The 18,745-nt window shown below is 33.7% G+C and overlaps 1 protein-coding gene across 24 annotated transcripts in view; it reads left to right on the forward strand.

Annotated features, from left to right (window-relative positions):
• HDAC9 (histone deacetylase 9) overlaps nt 1–18,745 on the forward strand; it is a 939,894-nt gene that overhangs the window by 848,566 nt on the left and 72,583 nt on the right. For all 24 annotated transcript variants that reach the window (XM_019825556.2, XM_045053248.1, XM_045053242.1 and 21 more), the window contains one exon: nt 8,377–8,510. In XM_019825556.2, the coding sequence (XP_019681115.1) occupies nt 8,377–8,510 (134 nt within the window). The remainder of the gene's footprint in view (nt 1–8,376; nt 8,511–18,745) is intronic.

Below are 18,745 nucleotides of genomic sequence, written 5' to 3' on the forward strand. Positions count from 1 at the left end.
GCCTACCATATGAATTACAGCACCATGAGTCTTAAAAAGGTATTTCTGTGGAAAGCATTCTTCCCATCTGTAACAATCAGATTCTGCTTTGAAGTCCTGCTAGAGAGTCTTACAATACATGAGACAGCCACATGCTACCCAAACTTCTCTCTCAGCTTGAGTTTGACTGCACTTTCCCAAAGAACAACAGGGCAACTTAATGATGAAAGGGTTTAGAGAGGAAAATGGCTACAGCTTTTGTAATTACACTTCACTGTATGTGCATTCTCCAGTGATCCTTTCTGGATACAACTGTGGAAATTTTCCCAGTGGATGTGCAAAATTAAATTTCACATTAAAATGGGACAAAAGTGTGTATTCTTTGATCTCTCCTATATTGAATCTACAGTGTAGTCTTCACAAATATTTCTGGCCCAAATGAAACTAACCTGCTAAAAATGAGTAAATTATTATTGAGACTTTTTAACTATATCAGAAAGAGTTAGAAAAATGATATAAATCAATAACACGTTAGGTGTCAGTATTTCAAGACACTGTCACTACTGCTGATTTCCACTCCACTACTTCTCCTGAAGGGGTGTGGGGGTGAGGATTGCCTCTGTCATCCTGTTTTGTTTTGTTTTTTTTCACTTGAAGCTTTCCTCAACAGACAGAAAATAATAGTGTAGAAACACTTGAGTGACTGGAAGACTGACATCAGCAAAGTTAAGAGATTAATGTGAGTAGAATTAAAAAGACTTGTTTACTCACTTTGTGTCTATTTCTTTATTAACCAAATGAATCATGACTCAGGTACTTTCTCTGGCATTGGTTCCTGATTCTAAACTCTAATCTATTACAAGAGGGCAAAATAGCAATGATAACTAAATTGTAGGTTAGAGAGAAGTCCCTCTTCAATGTACAATAGAATCTCTCAGTCTTAGCTTGCGTAAAGAATTCTAATTCAGCCATTTTTGTAATTTCATAATAGAAATGGTCTATCTGGGATTATCTCTCATTTCCCTGGACTTCTATAATAATGTTTCAGTTATCCACAACAGGCATTGCTGAATATACCTAGGTTCTAAAGGAATGAAGTTTATAGAGTTTGGGAACGTTGTTCCCATTTTGCCTTTGTATGTTTTACTATTTACGTTCTATCTCATCTCTGATAAAAAAGAAAAGGTAGCAATAAAAAAAAAGTAATAAAAAGCAATAAAAAAGCAAAAAAAATAAAAAAAATGTTGCTTTCCATAACTAAAAAAAATACATAATAACACTAGCATCAAATAAGTGCTAATATGTAGTGGCCATTTTAACCTTACAGGAGGATATTATTTACAATCATATATGAAACTGAAAACCTAGTAACAATTTAAAAATCTAAACACAGAATTGGTTGGTATAGTAATACATTTAAAATAACATTGTAGAAGGCTTGAAAAATGTTTCCCACTATTAATATTTGTAAATGTAAGTTAAAAGATTATAATATGATCCTGTTTTATTTTTAAAATACACAAAAACAACAAACATGAAATACTACAAAAGTGGAATTGGTATCTTTGACAGGACTGTGGATTTATTATTATATATATTACAATTATTTCACTATTATAAATTTTATTATTTATTAAATATTAGACTATACATTTATATAATATATAACTACACATATACTTATATATTAAACTATTTATTCTATTTACTATTCATTATTTTCTATTATTTTCTAAATTTTCTACAATGAATATGTGTTTGGTTTTCAAAAGTCTTTTTTTTAATGACAGTAAAAATAAAGCTAGTTAATGTTGTTTCCTTTCACTACCACTATTCTCTGGGAACTATTTGGGGAACATCAGATGAAGTGGTGGAGACATGCCATTTAGAAGGATGAATCCTTTTTTGTCCTATGACTTAACTATTAAATACATATCTAAAGTTTAATTGTTGAACGCTATTTGAGCAACTTTTCATTTCAAACTACTTTTTTGAACTAGTAAAATTGCTGACACAATATGATTTTGGCCAGAAGTAACACCCCATAGAATATCAAGAAATCAAATTGAAACTGATAATTTGAACCACTAACATATTTACAGCTTACTTAATAATTCTTTTCAGAAGCAAAAAATTAAATTTGCATCTAGTAAATCAACAGAATTGAACAGAAGATTTCTAACTCAAAATGCCCTTCCAATTCTCTTGCTCAGTGGTGTCTCAGTTTTAGTAGTTACCAATTCACCTGTGTTTGGTCATGAAAAGAAATGACATGCTACAATGTAGCTTCCTCCTCATGCTTGTCATTTAATGCTGATTAAATTAAATTAATATGATGCTCTTTAAAATAACCAGGCTGCACACAGGATTCTTTAGTGTAGTAGTAGCAGCAGCAGTAGTATATTAGCGTTAGTACTTTGTTAAAGCCTCATTCTGGAAGTTCTTCTCAAAAGAGTTTAAGGTACCGAATTTCACTTTGAAAGAAGTATTTCTTAGAGAATGCCGTCACAGTCAATGCAGTAAAGTAATAGGGAAGACTGACAAATCTGATTTTCAATGACTCTATACTGATTTCACTGACTAACCTGTGCCTGCCCATCTTGCTACACCACAGGTTCCTCTCTAAGCTCTACTCCCATGCCACCCCCCCAAAATAATCCAGAAGCTAAAGGCCTATATGGACCCTAAGAACCCAGTTCCATCACTATATCTGGTGATTGCTTGAGCCCAAGATGCACCATGTTACAGAGATGTGTTTTTTTGCTTGATCACTTTTTTTCTACAAGCCCTCACACTCAGGACACTAACCCCCTTGAAAAAACAAATCACTGGCTATGGTTTCTGCTGTCATTTTTCAACTCTTCAGGCTAAGTTTGCTGTAACAAGCAGGATGAGCTTTTGTGCCTTTTGTGAAGATAGAAGTAAAAACTATTAAATGCGGCTTGCAATTATGCCTATTAAAAATATTAAACACACACTCATGCATGCACACACACACAGACACACAGACACACACACACACCACTGAAAGTTTTGTCTCACATGTCCTGAAATATAATACCTTGACATTAATAGCCATGCTTGGCTTCTTAAATACCTCATATATATGTACAGCAGTAATGGACACAGTAGAACTCGGGCTAACAAAGCTAAACAGTTATAATTGAATTCCTTACTTTGATTGGAAGAGAGGCCACAGGCCTTATAGAAATTCATTTCTTTACTTCACTTGAATGTTTTGTGCATGCATAACTCAAAAGTTCAGCTGCTTCAATCTGTGGTTCAAAATCACATGGGTAACATGTGAATGGAAATAAACCCTGTAGGTAAAAGAAAGAGGAATTTGGATAGAGATCAAAGATTAGCTTCATTCCATTCTTTCCTTCCACTTTTTACTATCCCATCTAAATTTGGTATTTTATGGGACTTTTTTTTTTATTTCCAAGGAAAAAGTGAACTTAAATCAGATTTGAGATTTTCTCTCTTTCTCTCTCTCTTTTTCCAAATCCATGTGATTTGATCTGCTCAGTAATGACTTTAGATAATTCTCAATTGTTAGGAACCTTTAGTATGAAAGATATGACATACTGGCTTGATTTATTATTATGTGTTTTTAAGCTCTCACTATAGCCCTGGGTTAGGTTATAGAAAAAGCTGTTCTGAATATTTCACAATATTATTAGCAGAAATATTTACCTTTTTGCCTGTATGTAAGTATTGTATTTCTTTTTTATTTTCTAGATTGGAAGTCGTTACTTTGTGCTATTAACTTTGAACATTTCTAAGCATTAGGGATCAGAACTTTGCATCACATTTTCTGAAGGCTTAGCATTCTTTTTATAGTAGTCAGGTAAGAAGGTAGAGTTTAGTGTGGCCATCCTCATTTCTAAGTGACCTGTGGAAAAACTCTTATTGGTACCGTAATGCAGTCCGTAAGAAGTGAAAAATATTGCAGTGCTTGAAAACAGTTTTTATGTAATTTTAAAATACTTTTTAGAATAATTTCTGCCAACTATTTAACAACATATAGTAATTATAAAATTACTATTGTGACTTCTATCAGAGTAGTAGCTAAGTGGATAGAATCAACAATGAAGTGCTTCAAGGTAATGGGGGAAGTGAACTCATCTTATTCATGGCTAACCTCAAGTGCTAGACCCGAACTGAAATTCTAGACGGTTATGGTTTATTGGGTAGATATCTCAGTGCATTCCAAGGATTAAGATGATATTTTTCTGTTGTTCCAAAATGGAAGCAACATACTTTGGTTTGGGGTCTCATTGTTTCACAACTTGATAGGCTTTCATTTAGTTCTACCAACTTTATTCTGAGAATTTCCTTTCTTTTCAAACAAAACCCCACAATGCTTAAGAATAGAAGTCAGGCTTATAAGTATCCCAGGCAGGCTTGCAGAGCATGCACTTCCATATTCAAGATTATTCTTTCAAGTTCTTATGGATGTAGAAATATTCTAAATATTGTAAATACTATATGAATGAGGAAAAATGAAATAATGTCCTTTGTACTTTAGAATGGATAATGCAAGAAGCTAAAGATTGAATTAATGTAAACATGGAGAAATTAATGACAATACTATAAAGACAAAATAGATCATTGGTTTGCAAGTGTTGAAGGGTGAATAGGAAGAATAAATAGGTTGACAACAAGGGCTTTTTAGGGCAGTGAAACTATTCTAAATGATACTATAATGGTAGATACATGCCATTATGCATTTGTCAAAACTCACAGAACCATACAGCACAAAGAGTGAATCCTAACCATTGACTTTTATTAACAATAATTTATCAATACTGGCTTATCAATTATAGAAAATATACCACACTAACAATGCAAGATGTTAGTTATAGAGGAAATGATAGCAAAGGGGTGGGATAGTATAGGTGAATGCTCTGTACTTTCTGCTCAATTTTTCTTTAAATCCAAACTGCTTTAAAAAAATAAAGCCTGGGCGCCTGGGTGGTGCAGTCGGTTAAGCGTCCGACTTCAGCCAGGTCACGATCTCGCTGTCCGTGAGTTCGAGCCCCGCGTCAGGCTCTGGGCTGATGGCTTGGAGCCTGGAGCCTGCTTCGGATTCTGTGTCTCCCTCTCTCTCTGCCCCTCCCCCGTTCATGCTCTATCTCTCTCTGTCCCAAAAAAATAAATAAAAACGCTGAAAAAAAATTTAAAAAAAAATAAATAAATAAAGCCTGTTAATTATTAAAAATATAATTGATTTAAAACTAAAATTTTTATTCCTTACAAGTTCTTAAACCATATTTTAAAAATGAAATGCCATATTGAGCACATGGTTTTATTTCTTTTCATTTATCTTATTTTTTTTCAATTGTCCTTAAAATTGGACAGGTTGGATACAATGTTACATTTTTTTAATGTTGAATGAGAGACATTTACATCTGGCATTATGAGAGTCTATACATCCTGAAACACTTCTACATGAAAATATCAAAACTACTTTTTAAAACTATGAATGATTTCCAAAAAGATGAAGGAAGGTGAGCAAATACTATAGCTGTTGGCTAACCTGGGCTATCCCAAATTCTCCAGCTGGATAGAGCTTGAACATTAATAGACTACTACATACTGGGAAAGGGAGTCAAAGTCTTGGGCCTCTGAAGGGAGAGGTTTTTATTGGAGACCAACATAAAGGTAGGAGAAAGGGCCAACTGTAAGAAAAAGGGTGAATGGAAGAGGAAATTCTGATGAATAAAACTATAAGTCTATCTTAGCTAGGGCTATACTGGAGGAAATTTCAAAAGAAATAAAAAGGGAAAAACTATTTTTTTTTCCATGAGAATTTGTAATCAAGTTTTGGAGTCCACATTTACAATAATTGTGCATTTAAAAAGAGGCCCTTTAATCTAAGAATTTAAAATTGATCCTAGCTGATGGTATCCCAGCCATCCAGTAGAAGCAAACAAAATCACACTCAACCCACGTTTCAAAAATAAATATCAAGTTCAATTAAGGCTTCAAAAACTTCTCACTTAGGAAGTTCCAGTGTATATGGGCTCAAAAAAAAAAAAAAACACCTCAAAACACAGAAGAGAGAGAATTAAGACATGAGGGTGAATCATCAGAAAAATAAATAGTAAGACTAGGCCCTAAAGACTTTGAATAACAGATACAGGATATATAATAATAATGGGTAAAGAAATAGAATGAAGAAATTAGCAAAGACTAACAAACTATAAAAATAACTAAGAAGTTATGAAATCTAACCAAATAGAACATCTGTAATTGAACAACATAATCACTGAAATGAAAATACCAGTATAAATGTTAAACAGCAGGTTAGACACATCTGGAAAAAGAAAGGCTAGAAAGTAGATCTAAAATTAAAATACCTCGGGGCGCCTGGGTGGCGCTGTCGGTTAAGCGTCCGACTTCAGCCAGGTCACGATCTCGCGGTCTGTGAGTTCGAGCCCCGCATCAGGCTCTGGGCTGATGGCTCAGAGCCTGGAGCCTGTTTCCGATTCTGTGTCTCCCTCTCTCTCTGCCCCTCCCCCGTTCATGCTCTGTCTCTCTCTGTCCCAAAAATAAATAAAAACGTTGGGAAAAAAATTTAAAATTAAAATACCTCTAATGCAGAACAGAAAGAGACATACACAATATGAAAGAAACCTTATGAGATATTGAGGATATAATGACAATAACCACATATATCTAATTGGAATTCCAAAATAGGAAAATAAATAACATTATTTCAATAAATTTGAACAATTAAACAAATTTCTAGAAAAATGTAACTTATGAAGATATAAAAAGCATGAGTAGCCCTATAATCTCCAAAAATTTTTTTTCAATAGTTAAAAATCTTCCTCAAAGAAAACACAAAACTCAAATTGTTTTACGGAAGATTTCTACCCAACTTTCTAGAATGAGATCATGGAAAAAGGGGGTCCCAACCACATCAAAATTCAACATGGTCAATACAGGAGTGCAAAATTATAGATTAACCCCATTCATGAACATAGGTGAAAAAATCCTAAACAAATCACTAGCAAAACAAATCCATCTGTGTACAAAACAGATAATTACATCATAACCAAGTTTATTTTGCTTTATAAATTTAATGATGGCTTAATATTAATAATATTAACATTACAACACTATGAAATTATAGGAGAAAAACATCTCATTGTCATGTAAATAATTAAATTTAACACCTATTTGTAATAAAAACTTTAATTCAAAGTAGAAATAGAAAGGTCCTTCCTGAAACTGAATGAAACCGCAATACGATGCCATGATTCATTCACTTACTTGGTAAGTTATACCAAATACTGGCAAAGATGTGACTGAACTGGAATTTTTATATACACTGCTTCTCAGAGGGGATTGATTCTATAGCATTTTACAAATAATCTGGTATTATTTAGCAGATATTAAGCCATAGAGATTTCACTCCACTGTTGCACACGTGAACCACAAGAGTGATATAAGAACATTCATAGAGGCATTGTTTGTAATAATAAAACACTGGGGTGTTGTAATAACAAAAATGCTAATATCTGTCATCAGGAGATTGGGTAAATGAATTCTTGTATACGCATAATATGACCTACTGGACAGGAAAGAGTTATAGCTACATTTGTCAACAGAGATGAGCTAACAAGATATTGTATGAAAAGAGCAAGTTGTGAAAATAGAAAACCACTTTTATAAAGTAAAAAAAAAACACACAAAAAACAAAAGCATTATCACCACAAATTCATGGTCCTGCTTTCCCAGAAGAGGAGGGATGTTAATACAATACACAAGAAGCTTCAAAAGTATTATTAACATTATTTTCCTTAAACTAGAAAGTGAGTGAACAGATGTTTTGCACATCATTATACTTTATAATATAGAGAGATGTTATTTTTTTTAATTTATTAACTATGTAATCAAATTAATTGATTAATCATAATCAAAGGGATGTCTATAAAAATCTAACAGTTAATTTGAGGTGATATGAAAAAATTTCCTTTTATATAATAAAGTAAAAGCAGATGATGGAAACAATAAACAAAAGTCCAGCAAATGAGATTATTGACCTTATTTACACTTGCCAAATGCTATTCAAATTTTTTATACAGGTACATATAGAATGTGTTGTGAAAGGCAGTACTGTGCACTGGTGAGCAACTAGACTGATTGCTGTAAATTTTGGTTGTGGTACTTCTTAGCTGTGGGATCTTGGATTTTGGTTCCCTCATATATAAAATATAGATAATAATAGCACGTAATTTATCAAATTATTGTAAGTATTAAATGAGTTAGTCCATGGAAAGTGCTGAGAAAGGAGACACACAGAATAAATGCTCAATCAATATTAGATTCTAGTAATATTCTCTTTTGATTTAATACTCTGAAATGTTGTTTGTGTTATGGTAGGCTTTGGTCATTTGACGAAGCAATTGATGACATTGGCTGATGGACATGTGGTGTTGGCTCTAGAAGGAGGACATGATCTCACAGCCATCTGCGATGCCTCAGAAGCCTGTGTAAATGCCCTTCTAGGAAATGAGGTAAAAATCATTAAAAGTATACTAGGGTAGGGGTAAAGGACTAGGAAATCATGCATACATAATTTTAATTTTTTTTAATCTCATGTAATCAGAAAGTGCAATGTTGCTCTTACAATTTTAAGAAAGAAGGTAAGCTTTCAGAAGTTTACATGTACTCTTGTTATATGGTATAATTTTTGTCCAGTTAATCCACGTAGCCCTTCCCTCAATCAGGTTATTTGCAAGCTTAATAAATAAGTAAAAAATAGGGATGCCTGAGTGGCTCAGTCGGTTGAGGGTCCAACTTCGGCTCAGGTCGTGAACTCATGGTTTGTGGGTTTGAGCCCCACATTGGGCTCTGTGCTGACAGCTCAGAGCCTGGAGCTATTTTGGGTTCTGTGTCTCCCTCTCTCTCTGCCCCTCCCCCACTCATGCTCTGTCTGTCTCTGTCTCTGTCTGTCTCTCTCAAAAATAAATAAACATTAAAAAAATTTTTTATAGCTACAAATAACCCTTGGGAAGAGAAATGCTTTGTATACTGACACAACTAAATACGCAGTGAAACACTGAAAAAGAAATAAAGAAAATTTCTCTTGAAATTTTCCATAGGATTGTGTCAGTTCAAGTGAGAAAATAAAGCTTCTTAAAAATTTTTCAGCTTTATTGAGATATAATTGGCAAACAAAACTGTAATACATTTAAAGTATACAGTGTGGGGGCGCCTGGGTGGCTCAGTCGGTTGGGCGTCCGACTTCAGCTCAGGTCACAATCTCGCGGTCCGTGAGTTCAAGCCCCGCATCGGGCTCTGGGCTGATGGCTCAGAGCCTGGAACCTGTTTCGGATTCTGTGTCTCCCTCTCTCTCTGCCCCTCCCCCGTTCATGCTCTGTCTCTGTCTCTCTCAAAAATAAATAAACATTAAAAAAAAATTAAAAGGCAAGTACTATTACTTCAAAAAATAAAGTATACAGTGTGATGATTTGATATATGTATACATTATGAAATGATTCCCTCCATGAAATTAATTTAGCACATTCATTACCTCACATACTTACTTTCTGGTTTTGTTTGTTTGGTGAGAACACTGAAGTTCTACTTTCTTAACAAATTTTAATTATATAATACATTATTATGAACTATAGTCATCATCTAATACATTGGATCCTCATTCCTTATTCATTTTGTAACTGAAAGTTTAAAACCATTTACTGAACTCTCCCTGTTCTCCCCATCCCTCTGGCCCCTGGCAACCACTATTCTCTGACTCTATGAGTTCAACTACTGTTTTTTTTTTGGGGGGGGGGAGGTCTACATAAGTGATACCATACAATATTTTTTTCTATGTCCAATTTATTTCACCTAGTATAATGCCCTCCAGTTTTAACCATGTTGTCAAAAATGACAAATTATCTTCTTTTTAAAAAATTAAATAATATTCTATCATATGCAGATATAAATGCCACATTTTTCCACTTATCTGTTGATGGACATTTAGGTTGTTTTTGTACCTTGACTATCATAAATAATTCTGCAGTAAACATTGGAGTACAGATATCTCTTCAAGGTAGTGATTTTGTTTCCTTTGGTTGTATATCCAGAAGTGAGTTTGCTGGATCATGTGTTAGTTTTAGTTTCTTGAGGAATCTCCTACTGTTTTCCATAGTGGCTATACATCGTACCTTCCCAAAAACAGTGCACAAAGCTTGCCTGCTCTCCACATCCTCACCAGCATTTCTCTCTTTTCTTTTTGTTAATGCATGAGGTAATATCTCATTGTGGTTGTGATTTGCATTTTCCTGATGATTAGTGATATTGAGCACCTCTTCATATACATGTTGGCCATTTATTTATATGTCTTCTTTGGAAAAAAACATCTAATTAGATCCTCTGCCCATTTTAATTGATTTATTTGGGGTTTTGCCTTTGTTTTTTGGGTTTTTTTTGCTATTGACTTGTATGAGTTCTTTGTATATTTTAGATATTAACCTCTTATTGGACACATGGTTTGCAAATATTTTCTCCCATTCCATTGGTTACCTTTTCATTTTATTTACCCTTGCTGAGCAAAAGCTTTTAAGCTTGGTGTAGTCACACCATCTGTTTGTTTGTTCATTGGCTTCCTTTTGTTGCCTTTACTTTTGGTGTCAGATCCAAAAAAAACATTACCAAGGCCAATGTCAAGGAGATTATCCCCTAAGTTTTCCCCTAAGAGTTTATGGCTTCAAATCTTGCATTTAAGTTTTTAATCCATTTTAAATTTATTTTTGTGTATGATAGGGGTCCAGTTTTACTCTTCTGTGTATGGCTGTTCAGTTTTACCAATACCATATATTGAAGAGACTGTTCCTTCCCCATTGTATATTCCCAGATATTTAGTTACAGATTAATTTACCACATGTGCATGAGTTTACTTTGGGCCCTCTCTTCTGTTCCACTAATCTGTGTATGTGTTTCTAATGCTAGTAGCATTGATTACTTACAGTATACTCGAAATCAAGAAGTATAGTGACTCCAGCATTATTATTCTTTCTCAAGATTTCTTCATCTCTCTGGGGTCTTTGTGATTTCATATGAGTTTTAGGATTGTTTTTTCTATTATTGTAAAAAATGCCTTTTGATAAGGGTTTCATTGAGTCCATAGATTGCTTTGAGCAATATGAACATTTTAATAATATTAACTCTTATCCATGAGCGTGGGATATCTTTGCATTTATTTGTGTCTTCTTCAATTTCTTTCATCAATATATTACAGTTTTTGGTGTATAGACCTTTCCTTGGATACATTTATCTCTGAGTGTTTTATTGTTTGTGATGCCATTGCAAATGGGATTGTTGTATTTCTTCTTCAGATAGTTCATTGATAGTATATAAAATCTGATTTTTTAATGTTGATTTGCATCCTGCAACTTTACTGAATTTATTAATTCTAATAGTTTTATGGTGGAATATTTAGGGTTTTCCATACATATTGTGTTATCTCTGAGTAGAGACAATTTTACTTCTTCTTTTCCAATTTGGATGCCTTTTATCTCTTTTTCTTGCTTATTTGCTTTTACTATGTTGTAGATTGTAGTTACTATGTTGAATAAAAGTAGCAAAAGTGGGCATCCTTGTCTTTTCTTGATCTTAGAGTATGGTGTTAGCTGTGGGCTTGTTATATATACCATTTATTATGTTCAGGTATGCTCCTTCTATACTAAATTTGTTGAGCTTTTTGAATCATGAAAGGATGTTGAATTTTGTCAAATGCTTTGTATGAATGTATTGAGATGACCATATGACTTTTATCTTTCATTTTGTTAATGTAATTTATCACGATGTAATTTATCACAACCTATAAAGATAGGTTGTCTGTTGAGATCTTCCTTTTTTTATTGATGTAATCATTTGTCACTATAAATATCCCTCTTAGAACTACTTTTGCTACATCCCATCAGTTTTGGTGTGTTGTGTTTCCATTTTCTTTTGTCTCAAGATTTTTTGAAATTTCTCTTTTGATTTCTTTGACCCGTTGGTTGTTCAGGAGCATGTGGTTAAATTACCACATATTTGTGAGTTTTCAATATACTTGGAATGCGGGATGATTTCGGTCTTTTAAAATTTGCTAAGACTGGTTTTATGGCCTAATACATGATTTGTCCTAGAGAATGTCCCATATGTGCTTGAGAAGAATGTATTTGCTGCTGCTATTGGATAAAATGTTTTGTATATGTCTGTTAGGTCCACATGGTCTAACACGTAAAGTCTATTGTTTCTATATTGGTTTTCTGTCTGGCTGATCTATCCATTATTGAGAGTGGGGTATTAAAGTCCCCTAATATCATTGTATTTTTGTCTGTGTCTTTCTTTACATCTGTTAATATGTGCTTTATAAGTTTACTTCTTCTATGTTGGGTGCATAAATATGACAATTGGTATATACTCTTGATGAATTGACCCCTTTGTCATCATATAATGACTTCTTTTTCTCATGTTACAGTTTTTACCTTACAGTTGTTTTTGTTTTTGTTTTCTGATACAAGCAAACCTACCCCTGCTTTCTTCTCATTTTCATTGGCATGGAATATCTTCCTATCTCTTCATTTTCAATCTCTGTATACTTAAAACTGAAGTGATTCTCCTGTATGTAGCATATAGTTAGGTCTTATTTTGTATTTATTCAGCCACTCTGTGTTTTTTGATTAAAGAATTTAGTCCAATAAATTTAACTGCATAAATTTATGCAGGCTTCCTTTTGCCATCTTGTTTTTTCTGACAGTTTTGTAGTTCCTTTCTTCTTTTCATACTGTCTTTCTTCGTGAATTGATGACTTCCTGTAGTGGTATGTTTTAATTTCTCTTTCTTTCTCTTTTGCATACTTCTGTAGGCTTTTGCTTTGTCATTACCATGAGGCTTGCAAAAATCTTATATGTATAATTGTGTATTTTAAGCTGGTAACATCCTAACTCTAATGTATACAGAAACTCTACATTTTTAAACTCGCCTCCCATGATTGTTTTTGATATCATAATTTATAGCTTTTTATATTGTGTATTCTTTAACAAGTTATTGTAGTTATAGCTATTTTTAATACTTTTTTCTTTTAACCTTTACACTTGAGTTTTAAGTGATTTCCCTCTGTCATTATAATATTAGAGTATTCTGAATTTAATTATGTATTTGCCTGTATCAGTGAGTTTTATACTTTCATATATTTTTAGGTTACTAATTAGCATTCTTTCGTTTCAGCTTTGAAGAACTCAATTTAACATCTCTTATAAGGGCAATCTAGTGATGATGAATACTTCCGTTTTTTATTGTAAATTTGTATCTGTCCTTCAATTCTTAATGACAGCTGTGTTGGGTAGAATATTCTTGATCAGCAGTTTTTTCTTACTGCAATTTGAATATATCGTCCAACTTCTTTCTGGTCATTAAGTATTGTGCTGAAAAATCCACTAATAATCTTAATGAGACTCCCTATCTGTGACAAGTTGCTTTTCTCTTGCTGTTTTTAAGAGTCTCTCTTTGTTTTTAACTTTTGACAACTTCATGTGACTTGGTGTTGATCTCTTTACATCCGTCTAATTTGATACTCTTGGGATTTCTATATTTGAATGTCTGTTTCTCTCCCCAGGATAGTTTTTAACCACTATTTCTTCAAACACGCTTTCTGGCCATTTCTCTTCTCCTTATGGAACTCCTATAATGTATATGTTGATTTGCTTGATGGTGTCCCATAAGTCCTTTAAGCTATCTTTCTTTACTGTTTGCATTCTTTTTTTTTTCTTTTTGCTTTTTTGACTGGGTGAATTTCACTGCCCTATCTTTCAGTTCACTGATCTTTTCTTCCATTTGATCTAGTCTGCTCTTGAATATTTCTGTTGATCTTCTTTGATCACTTTGTTCATGTGTTGTCCTCACTTCAATGACCATCTTCACAGCTGTTATTTTGAATATTCTGTGGGGTAAATCTTAACTCCATTTCATTAGGATCAGTTTCTCGAGTTTGTCTTCTTTTGTTTATAATATATTCCCCTGTTTCTTCCTTTTCTTTAACTCTCTTTGTTGGTTTCTGCACATGAGGTAAAACGTCCACCTCTCCTAGTCTTGACAGAATGGTCTCTTGTAGGAGATGAACTTCATCAATCAGCTCAGCCCAAGCTCCTTGTTACTTCTTAAGCCTTTGTGATTGTTCAAGCCACAGTCTTTGTTGTTAGTGGCTCCCCTTAGTTGACAGTATGCCAAGATCTATCAGTGTCCCTAAGGTAAGGATCACAGTCAGCACCTACATTTAGGTTAAATAGAAGCTAGATCCATAGATAGCAGCTGGGAAATTGTGTAGCCAGACCCCTTCCAAGGAGACACTGTGAAATGAACATTTTTGTCTGTTCTCTCTGTGCTGAGCCTGGGTGTATAGACATGGGGGTGGAGATGGGCAGTGCTCCTATGCCTATTTAAAAACTCCTTATTTGTTTGCTGTAGTCCCCAGGGACTCATGAACACAGGTACTCTTTGCTCTCAGAGCTACATGATTTAGGGGCCCATTATTTGGGTGAGAGCCATAAAAGTTGGGGTGCTAGATGTGTGAATAGACTCCTTCCAGAGAGATAATGGTTACTTGGTTTTATTGCTGGAGGGAACCAGAGGGAGAAGGCAGGAGAAATGCCTAACCAGCATTTTTAGGCTCTAGGGAGAATCACGGTCAGCACATTGATGTGTGATAATTAGAAATCAGATTCCTCAGGCAGCAATTTATAAAGTGTGTGGTCAAGATATTTCCAAGAAAAATGGAGAGATGGGAGATTTTTTGCGCGCTCCCTCTGTGCTGAGCCTTGGGGTATAGCTCTTCTCCCACACCTAAGAAATGTTATTTGTTTGCCGTATCCTGTGGGACTCATAAACACAAGCACTGTTGGCATTCAGAACTACATGTTTGGGGACCCCATTCTATAGGTGGGAGCCTTAAAAGTTGGGGTTTTGGATGTGTGGTCCAAACCACTTATTTCTTAGGAAAAGCTGGGAGTTGGGGGTTCCCTCCCAATTGTATGGTGCTGTGTTGGTCATGGGGTTTATGGTGAAGGTGTATCTCAGTCTTTCCTACCCATTTTGATGGGGTATTTTCTCATTTGGTCAATGCATAGGAGTCATACAGCTAGTTTCTGGATTTCTCTCAGAGGGAATTGTTCCATGTACAGATGTACATTTGATGCATCCATGGAATGATGGGAAATTTAGGAGTCTCCTATATCACCATTTGGTCTGGAGTTTTAAAAACCTTGACAACCTTTTTCTGTTTATTTATGAATTCTCTAGGCTAAGAGATATTATTCCCATCTTAGAGATGGTGATAATGAGTCTCAAACAGGTTGGAGAAATCCTTTCAAAGTCATGCAGCTAGAATGCATTAGATCCAAATTTTGAACTTGAATTTGCATTGCCAAACATGATTTTTTTTTCTTTCACATTATGTGACTAAATTGCAACATATTTTTCTAATTACTCTGTAGACATCAGATCACATTACCTTTAGGTTCACTTTCAGATTATGGCAAACTTTTGAACTAATTAATTGCAAGTCAACAAACATTTCAGTTTATATATATTCCTTAATGTTACCAATTCTTTTTATTTATAGTGAATGTTTACAAGTGTTAAGACTGTTGTAGGTTTTACTTTCTTTCATGAACTTGCAATGTGACTACTTAAGAAATAAACATATACAAAATATTTTTTTAAATCTGTCATGTATATTACTTTTAACAGTAACTTAAGCTTTTGCCTGTAGTATTTATGAAGGGGAAAAAAGTATTTTCTCATCTGCCTGCTGAACATGCAAGTTTTATTGTCATCATTATCTTACAAGTCTGTAGTGCTTCACCTTGATTATTGTGCCATATTTATTGAGATAAATATGTACATTTTTTTTATTTTAAGGAAAATATGAGAAAGAAAGCTTGAGCACTCTTTAAGTCTTTTCTCTATTGTATAATTTTAGATAAGACAATAACCCAAAAGATGTAGCTATCTAATGATTAGTGTTCTTATTAGTAGATTGTTATTTCAGATCACACATAGTTCAGAGTGTCTAATATTTTCTAAATATTAGTCTTTCTGAGTTTCCTATGAACAAATAATGTCAAAAATAATGTTTGGGTGTTTATTGTATTAAAGGTTTATCAGTTAGTGTTGAGCTGCCCTATGCCTACCAGAAAACATATTTTGCATATTCACCTTTAGTCACAGTTTACTTATTTGATTTTAAATGTGGAAACATTTTAGAGAAGCAGACTGGTTTTAATATTTACATTATAAAGGCTTATGCCAGATGTGCAGAAAATCACAGTAGGTTGTGGATTGTGGCTCCATGGATGATTGACCTGCCTAGAAAGAAATGTTACCCAGTTGCAAAAGCCAACTATTTTTCCAACTATGTGAAAGGAAATTATGGATTTCACTGGCTCTCTTTGAGCACATCCATTCAAATGAAATTCTGTTTCTTTGTGCTGGTAATCGCTACACTTGGCCTACTTTATTCTTCCAAGGGAGGATTACCAATGAGAATGGAATAATTTTTTTTTTTTTGGTGGTCTCTTTCTTTAAGAGAGGACTCTGTTTCAGAACATATTGAAGTCCATTGTGTGGAGTTAAATGGTTGTGTTTTGTACCTTCCTTCCACTGCTGGACCTTTTGACCAGGATAGGGTATCTTTGGTCATTTTATTATACGAGCTATCCCTAGAGATCAAATAGATTGTTTTCATATAGCAATTAGTGACACTAGAACAATGTCCCCTAATTTAAAGTTTGAGATCTATTCTCAAACCTTTTTATACCCTTTCTCTGCATTTTTAGAAAGACCAGGCTTAAGATAGAGGAAAGGATAAAAATGCCATTGGTCAATCTTAAACATGACCATATGGATGTATAGGTACTAAAAATTCCAGTAAACAATGACTGAAATGCTTGTTTTCAGCTATATTAACTCTTTAATCAACTATAATATCTGGATGTCTTATAGTAAATTTGATTTATTTATTATAATACCTTAAATATTACCTTGTCTTTTTTCATTGGTTATTTTTAATTGCATAAGCACAATCTAAAATTTGTGTATTATGAGCTAAGGGAAAACAAATTTAAATAATCTCTGGTTTTCTGTACTTTTTCTATTGAGAATTCTTCAGAGTATAAATGAAATTATAAATTTCCTACAATATTCTTTAAGGGAAACAGATGGATTTGGTGTATTGAACTTTGAAAGGTAAATTTTGGTGTGTCATGTCTATCAGTATGCAGAGGAACAAAGCTTAGGGAAAGAAGGACTTTTTTTTAATGAAAAATGGAAGAAAAATACATGTGTGTTGTGCATTATAATTCATTTGAAAAAAGGAAATGAAAACGTAATACTTGAAACAACTTAAGAAACAAAGAGTTCTTCTCACTTTCATTGACAATATAATTTATAATCCAAGGTCTGGCTTTCTATATATTTTTCAGTTCAGAGGTCATCATGACTAACAGCATGACTGCATTGAAGTTTTAGATTTCATTCTTTTAGAAAAAGCAATATATAATAAGGCATATTGCATGTACCTCACCATTTTGAAAAGTGCATACATGTAGTTTTCACAATGGTTTTACATAGTAAAGTCTAGGTAAGAAAATTTTAAAAAAATCTTTCAGTTACCAATTATTGCAATTTCAAATCCCAATTTCCCTCCAAACTCCCTTTTCAAGTGATTAATAGGGCAATTATAACTTATTATCTGGGATTTCACTTTTACAAATAGCAAAATATAGTAAAGCTTGAGCTTAAAACATTGGCAGAACCTACTTTGGCTTCTCAACGCTGAACATGAAATTGAACTCAAATTAGGAAGGTCAAGAAGGGCCTTTTTGAAGGACTCTGCACTTTGTCAGATGTATTTATTCATGTGCAGAGGATTAGAATTCATAAACATTTTGCCAGTTTTTTGAATGCTGTTTCTTTTCCTTGTTGTTCTTGGCCAAGCCATGTCAATACAGCAAAATGCTGCTTCGTATGACTTATTATCAGTAGAATAATATGTATTACATAACCCAAAGGAATTATAAAATCAGCAGGAACTCTTGGCCTGCATCTTAGTGTAAATATATAGATGGGTACCAAAAAACTTGATTTTTAAAAAATTAAGTTATCTGAGTGATGCAACCAAAATAGGTATTTTTCTTTTTAAATATTTTTATTATGAAAGTGATCTAATTAGCAAAATGTCTTTTAGCTATTCTTTAAAGAAATAGGCACAAGGTCAATCAAAATAATACACTATTGGATTAAAGCTAATTTGAGCATGGTACAGAAAATTCCTTGAGGCAACTGATTTTGAAGACGTACCAGAAGTCCGTTTTTTTCTTTTTCTTGGCAAAGTTCAGAATTTAGACTTATCAATCCAATCAGTGTATGATGAATATTTTTGAACTTCAGTGAAGCACTTAAAAACACTAGCTTGGGGTTTGCAAGAAACAGAAGTGACTATCTAAATGAGAAGAATCCGGTTGCTTGAAATGGCATCAGTGATCCTTATGAAAATAGTTACATCATTTTTACAATTAGTAATAGAAACATCTGCGAGGTTCTCAGAGAAACTGATTTTGGTACTCTGCATTTGTCCTGGCTAGCAAACAATGGCACAGTTACTTTGAGGCCAGATTTGCCTACTGTTATGCAAAGCCAATTAACAGCACCCTGGGTTGCTTCCCCTGAAAGAAATTTCCCCAAAAGGTGAGAAAAGCTTAAG

The sequence above is a fragment of the Felis catus genome, chromosome A2, assembly GCF_018350175.1.
Source record: "Felis catus isolate Fca126 chromosome A2, F.catus_Fca126_mat1.0, whole genome shotgun sequence".
NCBI lineage: Eukaryota > Metazoa > Chordata > Mammalia > Carnivora > Felidae > Felis > Felis catus.